This window comes from Rattus norvegicus, chromosome 11 (genome assembly GCF_021556685.1).
Source record: "Rattus norvegicus strain SHRSP/BbbUtx chromosome 11, alternate assembly SHRSP_T2T, whole genome shotgun sequence".
Lineage (NCBI taxonomy): Eukaryota > Metazoa > Chordata > Mammalia > Rodentia > Muridae > Rattus > Rattus norvegicus.
Window position 1 is genome coordinate 37807369 of NC_141544.1, and position 12090 is coordinate 37819458.

Genomic DNA, 12090 nt, shown 5'->3' on the forward strand with positions numbered 1-12090 from the left:
TTTATGTATACATGCTGTCCTTTGGCTATGATGACTTTGTCTGTGTAGTTTGTATTTGATGCCAAGGCCACTCCAATTCTACTCAAATATTTGTTGAGCACCTAATGTGTATACAATGATGCCAGGTGTTTCCACACGCCAAGTGGCAGACTCTCAGGAAGGGACAGGCTGTTAACCCTTGAAACCCCACCGCTGGCCACATTTTAGCTCCTGGGTTTCTTTCTGAGCAGTCTGACTAACTGTAAGAAGAAATAGTATGCCTGACTTTTACTCTTTCTTGGAGAAAAAAAAACTGAGAAAAACCTCATTTTACTTTGTAGTTATCGTACAAGTCCACTGTAATGGAGAATGGTACATCTAAAATGCATGATAGGTCTTGACCTTAGTTTTCCTATTTTCTTATTTCAACACACCAAGAAGTAGGTCATCATCATTCCAAACACCAGTAACCCAAAATGGAACAGTTGTTGGGTGGTACAGTATGAGATGGCCACTTCCATTGCTGTGTTCCCAAAACACCAGGTTTTAAAGGAGTACCAAAGAAAGATGATTCAAGAAAGAGCAGGTTTATAGGTAAAGGAGGTGGAGTCAGTGAGACGGAAAGAGAAATGGAGGGACTGGGAGGAATCAGGAATCCAGGCAGAAAACAATAAAGACAAAGACTGGAGTAAGGGGCTAGAAGGAGGAGGAGGAAGAAGAGGAGGAGGAAGAGGAGGAGGAAGAAGAGGAGGAAGAAGAGGAGGAAGAGGAGGAGGAGGAAGAGGAGGAGGAAGAAGAGGAGGAAGAAGAGGAGGAAGAGGAGGAGGAGGAAGAGGAGGAGGAGGAAGAAGAGGAGGAGGAGGAAGAGGAGGAGGAGGAAGAGGAGGAAGAAGAGGAGGAGGAAGAGGAGGAGGAAGAAGAGGAGGAAGAGGAGGAGGAGGAGGAAGAGGAGGAGGAAGAAGAGGAGGAGGAGGAAGAAGAGGAGGAGGAAGAGGAGGAGGAGGAAGAAGAGGAGGAGGAAGAGGAGGAGGAAGAAGAGGAGGAGGAAGAGGAGGAAGAAGAGGAGGAAGAAGAGGAGGAGGAGGAAGAGGAGGAGGAGGAAGAGGAGGAGGAGGAGGAAGAGGAGGAGGAGGAAGAAGAGGAGGAGGAGGAAGAAGAGGAGGAGGAGGAAGAAGAGGAGGAGGAGGAGGAGGAGGAAGAGGAGGAGGAGGAAGAGGAGGAGGAGGAAGAAGAGGAGGAAGAAGAGTAGGAGGAGGAGGAGGAGGAGGGGGGGGATAGGAGATATTTAGGTAGCAGAAGAGATTTACAACTCTGCTTAATTAACATGTACTGAGTGTCCACCAAATGCCAGGTACCTTGCTATAGAAATATGCAGTGGTTAACTATCAAAGGGTCATAGATCCAGCAATGAAGAAAGATGATGTTAGGGACCAAGGCGAATGGGGTTGGTTTGGATTGACAGCTATGTAGAAGACGATCTGTCCTCAAATGGGGACAGTAATTAAGAGAATCCAGAAACATTAAGGTTTCAGCTGATGTTACAATGTGCCTAAGAAATGGTACAGTTACACAACGTGATAACTTAGGAAGTTCAGAAGTAATTACAGGAAGAAATTAAGTCTTTCCTGGGATGGAGAACTGACCAAAATATGTTTAGGAAATGCGAGTGTATCCACAAGTCTAGGACGTGTGGGGGTGTATGCGAATGGTTATGTGTTGATCAGGAGGAAAGAAAGGCAAGGTTGACGGACTGCAAGTTGCTGCTGTGAAGATGACTGTGGAACGCAGCAAGACCTGGTGAGGGTTTCGGATGTACGATCAGAGTAATGACAGGAAACACTAAGAGTGCGCTGTCTCTAAGGGAGGTCTGAGGTGGGAGCATACAAAGGAAGATAATTAGGGGAGGAGCCAGCTTGCATTTCAAGTTGATGATAATGACAGGGTGACCATATGATCCAGGCAGGGGACAGCTGAGGTCTGAGTATTCTCTCTGGTTTAGATAACATTCTATATCCCCTCTCTAGGAGATAGTGTAGTACATTCAAACACAGTGCATTCAAACGAACAAACGTCTCATAGCTTGGAATTTGTAACAGTGAGAACAGAAAGAAGCTATAGACCCAGAGATGGTATCAAGAAGATTCAGTTACTCAGTGACAGGATGAATAAACAAGAGACTTGGGTCAGAATGCAAAGCCATCTGCCCGGATCAATTTCCAGCAGTGAGAGAAAGAGCCGCAGGCTGATTCGGTGGTTTCCAATGGTTTTGGGTGTTGTCAGTGATGGTGGCAATGGAATCTGCCAGCCAGAACAAGTGTGGGATGAAAAGATTAAGACCTGTGGAAAACTAGACCCAATGAAATGGAGGTTTTACAAGACACACGCAGAAGAAGCTTCGCAAAGGCCGGCGGCTCTCGAAAAGATAAAAATTACATCATTTTAAAATTTAACAGTCTCGGGGTTGGGGATTTAGCTCAGTGGTAGAGCGCTTGCCTAGGAAGCGCAAGGCCCTGGGTTCGGTCCCCAGCTCCGAAAAAAAAAGAACCAAAAAAAAAAAAATTAACAGTCTCTGGTGGGGCTGGGAGATAGGGCTTTGGTAAAATGTTTGCCACATAATCATGACAGCCTGACTTTGAGCCCCAGTATCTATGTATTAAAAATTAAGGTGGAGGACAGCTGAGAAAGACACCCAATGTTGAACTATAGCTTCCACTTAAACACACACACACACACACACACACACACACACACACACACATACACACACACACACACACACACACAGAGAGAGAGAGAGAGAGAGAGAGAGAGAGAGAGAGAAAGACACCCAATGTTGAACTGTAACTTCCACTTAAACACACACACACACACACACACACACAGAGAGAGAGAGAGAGAGAGAGAGAGAGAGAGAGAAAGACACCCAATGTTGAACTGTAACTTCCACTTAAACACACACACACACACACACACACACACACACACATACACACACACACACACACACACACACACACAGAGAGAGAGAGAGAGAGAGAAAGACACCCAATGTTGAACTGTAACTTCCACTTAAACACACACACACACACACACACACACACACACACACACACACACAGAGAGAGAGAGAGAGGGAGAGAGAAAGACACCCAATGTTGAACTGTAACTTCCACTTAAACACACACACACACACACACACACACACACACACACACCATACACACACACACACACACACACACACACACACACACACACCCCACAGACACAGTCTATGGAAAGAAAAGACAACGGCTAGGCTAAGTAATTTGATTTTCCTTTAGGAATGCTGGTTGTATTGGCTCTGTGGTTAGACACCTAAGGACAGAATTTGTTTGAGAAGCCTCTGAAATCTAGATGTGGCTGAGGCAGCACAGGGCCAAGGAAGGCTAATGGGCATCGAGAACTAGGCCACCTCATTTCTAAAAAAAAAAAAAAAAAAACAAAAGAAAAAAAAAAGAGATAATTAAGTTTAACTCTTTCCTGTCCCACATGTGGCACACAGAACAGAGGTACAGGGAGTGGCATGTCCAGCCCTTATGGGGAACCCCTAACTCACTGGATGACAGAAATTTCAGAAGCAAATTCTGCCTCCCTGAGACTTCTTGCCTGGGAAAGAGGAGACCTGGAGACTTATACACAGACTGTGAACTTACATCACTGAGAAGTATCTGAAAAGCTATTTTCAGTTTCCTTGGCTCTACGTCAAGCTAGTCAAATGTAATTATTTTGGGAGGCGGGGGAGCAAGACAATTGCCTGGGTGTAGTAAGTAGTGCAAGCCCTGAATTCTAACTCTCAGGAGGCAGCGGCGGCTAGAGCTCTGTGAGTTCTGGGACAGCCTATTCTACATAGCAAGTCCTGCCCAGCCAAGTCTATGGGTAGCCTGTATGCTATGTGTATCCTCTCTATGTAGCCTCTATCCTGTCTCTAAAATAGATAGATGGAGGAACGTAAATGGTAAAGAAGGGGACATAAAAGACTGTAAAACACACACACACACACACACACACACACACACACACACACACACACACACACACGCGCGCGCCCGCCCTGATAAACTTGCCCACGAAGATGAAGCCTCATCTTACTGATAGTAAGTTTTGTGATCTGTATTTGGTGTTCTGTTTGAGCTAGATAACCGTGGGGGGCAACTGAGAGGACCTTGGCAGGAAAGCCTGAATGAGCCTCACATTGTGGGGATGGTAGAGCCTGAATTCGTTGATGAACCAGGCCATATGTCTAACTCAGAAATTCTGGTTTCATGGCCTTTTGACTTGAAAATGGATATTTGTCCTCAAGAGAAAGGAGTCAGATAATGAATGAAGGGGTTAAGGTGCCAAGGAAAAGGAGGTAAACAAAATATGTCAGCAGGCAATCATGAAACCGAAGACAGTTAAAGAACTTCAGCAAAACGTTTATGAATGTCGCCAACTACACAAAGACAAAAATGGTTGAGGGGAGGGGCCTGCCAAAACCAAACCAAAGACAGAGAAGGAAGAAATCTTCAAAAGTAAATAAATATACAGACACAAACCAAGTCTTCCTTCCTTCACAAAAACTTTGTATTTGTAAACACTAAAGAGTGTTTACAAGTATTCCACACGGCAGGGCAAAATGGGATGGCCCGGCCCACATCTACCAGCTTCCTGGAGAACTACTGAGGAGCGGCTGTGAGTGCAGTTTGGTCAGTATTCTTGACAGTCAAATGACTTCAGAAGGTACATCAGTAACACAATAAGTAGCACAGAAGAATCATGGCAGCCCTTCAGGGGTAGATTTATCCGGTATTATCAAATATAACTGGAATGAGTGGGCTCTTTCCACTGTGAGACCGGAAGATGCATTCAGAGAACACAGAGGCCGGGTAAGACATGAGATGGGTCAGCCTGAGACCGAACTCAAAAGCCACCTTACCCGCCATCAGCATAGTCTGTGTCCGCTCCACCCCACCAGACATCGGAGTCGTCCTCCTCTGCGTCCGCAGAATCGATGCTGTCGCTCTCCTCCGCCAACGGGCAGCACACGAACTCGACCCCTCGGAACTTGTCGATGCCACAGGGCAGCAGCATGCCATAGTCGTGCAAGTTAGTGCTCTTCTCACTGCATGTCTACAAAGGGAAGGAGGGGTCAGCAAGGGCACAGAGGCACTAGAACCGCAGCCACAGCCGGGACAAATCAGCATGGATAGACAGACACATTTGCAGTCTACTCCAGACGGTAAGGGCGGCTTGCTGTCTGAACTCATTTCTAACCTGGTCTTCAGCAAGGGCTGCCTGGTGTTCTGTCTAACACTGTTTTCTTGATATGTGGGGTTGAGAGATGCCTGAGTGGTTAAAGGGCACTTGCAGTGGACCCCTGACCCACCCTCAGAACAGACAAGATGGTTCACAACCATCCCTACCTCCTGATCTATGGATCCAATACCCAATTCTGACTTCGTGGCCTATGTGGGCACCAGCCACACACCTGTTGCATATACATATATGCAGGCAATATATACAATATATACAATAAAATAATTCTACCTCTAAAGATTTAAAAAAAATTTTTTTTAAATTTACTTATATAAGTACACTTTTAGCTGTCTTCAGACACACCAGAAGAGGGCGTCAGATCCCATTACAGATGGTTATGAGCCACCATGTGGTTGCTGGGATTTGAACTCAGGACCTCTGGAAGAGCAGTCAGTGTTCTTAACCACTGAGCTATCTCTCCAACCCCGCTCGAAAGATTTTTAAAAATGTATTATGATGTTTACAAAGTCAACGTTAAAAGAAAACAGGTTCAAGAAGCCCAAACACAGGAACAAAGACCAAGGAACAATTGATGCTGTGGGCCGTGATGGCTTATCAGGAGCTAAGTCTCCTACATCCGCCTACCCCCTCTTTCCTCTGCCCCAAAAGCAAAAAAAAAATTTTTTTATAGGCGGTTAGTTGCACCTTATTCTGGAAATGGTGTCTCTTGGCTCATACGTCAGATTCCCAGCCCCAGAAAGGAAGAAACTGCCCTCCACAGCCCGGAGGATTTCTTTTTCGGTATCGTTTTGATTGCCTGGGATCTGCTAATTTTGCAGAAATCGGCACCAAGAGAAAACTGAGAAACTATCTCCCAGTGACAGAGAAAGAATTAATAGTTAAACATGCCTAGGGAAACGGTGAAAATATTATAGAAGCATTTTAACCTCACAGGAACTGCAGTTGCTGTCTATTAGTAGCAGAGCAGTTCTCCTTTCCAAGCTCAGAGGAAATGCTAAGTGAGGTTATCAGTTGGGAAGCTGGGCTTCAAATGATGTGGTCTTCTTTAAGCTTCCAGAATCAGTTTTAGGCGAAGAAAGTTTTGTTTTACAGTGAATCAAAAACACTCTTTCATGACATATAAAAATAATGTCAAGCCCTTTTTTCCTCCTTTAATTCATGATATTTTTGACTAAATTAATTTGCTGAGAAGCCAGGCCTAATGGTACAAATCTATAATTCTGACTACTTGGAAGGCTGTGGCAGGTTTAAGGCTTGATGGAACTAGAGAGTGATATCAAGACCAACTTGAGCCACTTAGCCAGACTCAACTTTGTTATCTCCAAATACAAATTAGAAACAGGGCCCAGGATACTGCTCAGAGAATGATACTAGCTCAGCATGCATGAGACAATGGATTCAATCCTTGGTACAAAGAAAAAGAAAAGAAATGTTGCCAGGTGGAGTCTGCCCTGTTCACTGGAGGGTTTTAGCAGAGCGTTGATTCCTGACTGCTATCTGCGAAGGTGGTACAGCCTGGACAAGCAAAAGTGTTCCTAGGAAGAAACAGGGGTGCAGAACTGATCCTGCTAGTAAACTCCTGAGCTGGATAAAGGTCCCTAATTCTAGAACACCAGTGCCACCGTCTTGCCATAACACACAGAACAAAAGCATTATATCAAAGGCACAGTGCAGTTTCGAGGGAAGTAATTCACAGTGACAATCACTGCATTCTATTGTCTTTATTACTTTCACTGACTCAGCTCAAAGTAGCGGCTAGAATAGGGCTGAGCATGCTGCCACAGATTCACTCACCCACTCACCGTGGAAAGGAAAGTGGAAGGGGGTGACTTAATGACTTTGGCTTCAGAGGTGGCATTGAACGTGTGGCTTCCTTGTTCTACCAGGCACTAGCCAGTTGCTGGTTAAATTATGCAAACCACACTGGACAAGAGCAACAGTAGAAAATAAATAGAAAAGGATGTGCATTGTAAGGCTACACCTATTAAAGATGGCAGTCTTATGTTCATCTGTAAGATGTAGCCCAAACACATGACTAAATGAGAGCTATTGCTGATCATTTCAACTGCTCATGGATCGAGAAGCACAAACGTGTACAGACAAGGTACAGGGGAGCTCATTGGACTTTCTGTTCAGTGATCTTGCAAAAAAAAATTACTCTAAAAAGTAAACTCTTGTTTTTAATCTGCTCATGTCACTTGTACATAGCTCCCATAAGGAACTTGTTGCCTTCAACATCCCTCTAAACATGTCTTTGTGTGCACCCAAGGAGATCTCTCTGCAGGAAAGCGGGCACAGGTTGGTACCTCTTTGGCAACAGTATGCCAGTGAAGATGGGTCTCACAAACGTCCATCCGCTCCTGGTGTAGAAACTTGCACTTGTCGGGCACGAGAAGGGCATCGCTTACAAACTCACCAACTGAAAGAGAGGAAGGTCGCCCTGTGTCATTCCGTGTGTGACTGCTGATCTCACCATGGACACACACAGGCTAGACAGAGGTCAGAAAACTTACTCAGCTTTCAATGCATGAAAAACCCCACAAAGAAAGACTTCACTACCTTTAGAATGGTGGGCCAGCCTCTTTAAACAACTGACTCCCTTGCTACCAAGACCTTAGGTCCATAAGTTCCTTACGCATACAGCCTCAAAGATTGTACGTTCTCTACATATGCCCAGTGACCTCTCCTTAAATTAATTTCCGTTTCTGCATCCATATAGAAGCTGTGCCAAGTAGTCGTTGACATTCATTGTCTTCAAGGATTAACGTACTTAAAAACGGATAGTTTCGATTTGAACACTATCAACATTGAAGTCTGTTTCTACATCTTGTAAATTTAAACTGCTCAAAGACTATCAGAGACTACAGCATTTTTAAATGTTAAGCTCTAATCTATACATACACAACGTGTATTATTCATGTGTTTATGTAAAAACACATGGGAGAGAGTAATTCGTCCAAATTATGGAATCTCGTTTTCTTTGAACTTTACATCTTGTGAGAAAAGTTCCCAGGAATGACTGGAGCTCCAGGCTTTGAAATGTTACATATCACCCTTCTTGTATATGTATACCTACATGTTCATTGAAAGACTGACAGCAGAAAATAATATAAGCTGTGAAATTAATTTCTCTTGGTTTTATTCACTGGGGCATTCTTATGCTTTAGCACAAACCTACACACACTAGACAAGGAATGTCTGTTGAAGAATGAAGAGGTTTGATACTGTAGTAGAATGAAGCGAGTACTGGGCCAACACAGTGAATGGATCTGACTGGGTACACTAGGGATCATTTTCAGGTAAAAATATCATGAAAAGTTAGTCTAAATGGATGAGCAGAGTAGGTCATGAAGACAAGTTTCACATTGTTCAAACAGCTTCTCCTTTATCATCTGATGTCCCTGTTGTAAAAATAAAATTCTCTGACAAACACAAGCTAAGGGAGAAAGAGCTGACTCTGACTCATGGTTCAAAGATTTACAGAGTGTCCATCATGGCGGGGAAATAAAGACAATCGGTCCCTCAAACAGCTGCTACATTCACAACCAGGAAAGCAGAGAATGTTGAATGCAACAGGCTTCCCTTTACCAGATATGCAGCACAGGATTCCGGCCAGGGAATGGTGCCACCCACAGTGGGCGAGTTGTTCCACCTTAGTTAACATAAGATAATCAACCACAGGCATGCTGAGAGTCCAGTCTCCCAGGTGATTCTAGATTCTATCAATTAATACTGACCATCACGGTAATACTTCCCCATCCCTGACACAGCTCTGGCAAGCATGCTTACACTGGAGGAAGGGAAGGGAGGAAGGGACAGCAAAGAGCACTTCAAAACTTCCTGCCTGTGCAAAAGAAGGGGAAAAAAGGCAACTGCCTGATGCATCTCACTCCGCACAGAGCCATGATGTCATCGCCTACAAATCCACTTCCCAAGTGAGAAACCTCTGCGAAGAAACCTGTCTAAGGCAGCAGCGTGTACCTCAGGAGGCTGTTACCTCGTTCCAGAGCTAAACAGATGAGGAAAGACCTTTCCCAGGTGAATTAACTACTCAGGGTTACTACCTCTGAAGAGGTCAGGTAACCAATCCTGGCCGCCAGGAGATACCCAGTGACTGAGGTATTTCAGGAAAAGGGTACAGGAAGACAAAAGTGACCATGAGCCTTAATGTAGCCATCCTCCTTAGTTAGCTCGGTCAGCCATATTTGCAACTGTGATGTTCTTCTGCTTCATAAGTGATTATTGGATAGATTAAATGCTGACCCAAGTCTGTTAATATTGAATTTATTTGTGAGACTATCAAAAGCAAATATAAGACGTGTTCTGGACCATGGCCTAAATGAGTTCATCAGGGTACAAAATAGCAAAGTTGGTGCCAAGCAATGAAATCAGATCCATCTGTTTTCATCTGTTCAGGGCTAGATTACAACGCTGAGCCAGTCGCTGAAGGATCCTGACTTACATTCTAACAACTGTTCATTCTATTTTGAAGGGATACTGGAACTTTTAATTTGCAAATATTTTACTTAACTGTAAGCTGCTGATACTGCCGGTGGCTCAAGGAAATTGCTTTAGCAAAGGACTGATACAAGCTACTTCAAAAGGCCTCAGGACAAAGGGCAAAAGGGAAGCTCATTGTGCCGTGCCATTCATGTGGAATTCAGCAACAGACAGCACTTCTTATCTTCCTCTGAGGGTCGGGAAAGCATTTTAGAATGCTACTCATCAAGAAGGTTAAGAGGCTAAATTATAAAAATCTCTTCCAAAGTGAGAGAGAGAGAGAGAGAGAGAGAGAGAGAGAGAGAGAGAGAGAGAGAGAGAGAGAGAGACTGGGGAGATGTCTCAGCAGTGAGGAGGGCATACTGCTGTTGAGCTCCGTTCCTAGCCCTGGAGAAGGATGTCCTGCCCCTGTGTGATCCAGCCCTTCCACCAACTGTGAACGTCTGCATTCACCTGCAGATTGCCATACTGAGAATCATCCGCAGATACAATTAAAGACGGAAATGAACAATAAAAATTCTTTTAAGAATTGAGTGGCTTGAACTTTGTTAGAAATTAATTTAAAAAAAAGGGGGGGCTAGGCTAGAACATCGTTTTGTTTAATGGGAAATCTGTATGTTTTGATGTAGACTTAGAGCAATATGTAAATTAAAGTTTATTGATTTGCAAGAAAAACTATGATAGGTATAACCTGGGGTTCCCATACATAAGGATGGGTGCTTTTAGCTTTTGAAAGAAACGTGTTTATGTGGACTTGTGCTTAAAGTGCAAGCATTTCTTAACAGAATTCAGATGAAGGCAGCCAATGCTCAAAGTAAACAAAGAATCATAATGAGAAGTTGTATTCACATCTACATATTGTCTAGGAAATGAGGCAACATTTACCCTAAACAGAAAACTTCTCCAATATACATTGGGCATGTTTATTGATAGCCATGCAAACTGTTTTTATGCGAAAAAAATTTCACATTTAAAGCACATATGTAAATTTCAGTGGAGAGGGGGGTTTTTAAAGTAGATGAAATGTGTACTTGGCTGACGTCTTGGCAAGAAAACAAAGACGTGGAAATCAACAGGGACCTGCAGGCCTCCGCTGCTGGCTCTCTGGAGGTCTGTGAGAACAAGGGTCTAACCTGAACTACCTACCTCATTGTGTAGATGGGCAGGAAGATCTCCAGGGGGGTGGCTTGCTCACAGGGCCAACAGACAGCAGAGCTGAGCTGAAATTCCAGGCGTCCCTACTCTCTATCCTTCAAGAGAGATATCTTGTCTCATTTAAACTCGAGTCACAATGGTTTATATGGCCGATTTCCCTTGGCTTTTATAAAGAAAATGATTTATTCTAAGCCTGTGAAATACTTTAATGCTATGATCTGGTCATTCTGGCAATTTAGGAAAAAAAAAGAACTAGACTAAAATTATCCAGTAATCCAAATAAACTGGCTTGAAATGCAGTCTGCTGCATCAATTAGAACGTGTTGGACAGTGGCTTGAACACAGTGGGATTGTGGAGGCCCTATGCTCTGTAGTCACAAGGAAGACGGTCCATGAAACCCAATAACCTCATCTTCATGTTCCAGGCAGAGTGGGCCAAGGATGGGAGGTCTCCTGCTGGGAAGCTTTCCAGTGCTACCAGGGATGGAGACTCTCCCTCCAAGCGACGCCCACCAACAGACTTCATTTTTACCCACTGCCTTAGCTGTTCCAGTTGAGTTGAGTTGGGAATATTTCCAACTGAGCTTTATTGTGTAAGGTTCCCTTACGCAAGAGGATTTTGAGAAAGGAGAGGGAATGAATGGATATTAAACAGGGGAAACGTAGACTCTCCGGTACTGTGTGTTCAAAAGCAGGAATGCGCTTCCAGGAATGAGGCAGTATTAATTAAGAGTATAAACATCCACTATCAGAAGCCTGAGGAGACCCCGCCAGACGACCCCACATGGGAAAATTAGAGGGAACCAGAAATGGGAATGTTTGAGAGGTCGGAATGGTCTTTGAACAAAGTGATTTCAAAGGAAAAGCTTCTATTCGTTGATTTTCTGAGGCACTGAGATCTCAGACAGGAAGAAAGCCACTTCCAGCTGCATGGATACCTCAGGTGATGCAGTGCTTGGCTTACAAACATGAGCATGGGGGTTTGATCCCCAGATCCCCTTAGAGAGGAAAGAACTGGATAGGACAGCATGTAATTATAGTCCCAGTGCTAGGGGCCAAAACCCCCAGGGCTTGCTGGCTCCCAGCTAGGCCTACTTGGAGAGTCACAATCATGAGAAGCCCTATTTCCCAAAAAACAAGGTGTGTCTGAGAAATTTC

At 44.2% G+C, this 12090-nt stretch overlaps 1 protein-coding gene across 6 annotated transcripts in view; it reads right to left on the minus strand.

Moving 5' to 3' along the window:
* App (amyloid beta precursor protein) overlaps positions 1 to 12090 on the minus strand; it is a 216812-nt gene that overhangs the window by 118121 nt on the left and 86601 nt on the right. For all 6 annotated transcript variants that reach the window (XM_087576826.1, XM_087576824.1, XM_087576823.1 and 3 more), the window contains exons 4-5: positions 7584 to 7696; positions 4937 to 5130 (exon numbers count right to left, since the gene is read on the minus strand). In XM_087576826.1, coding sequence (XP_087432952.1) covers positions 4937 to 5130; positions 7584 to 7696 — 307 coding nt within the window. The remainder of the gene's footprint in view (positions 1 to 4936; positions 5131 to 7583; positions 7697 to 12090) is intronic.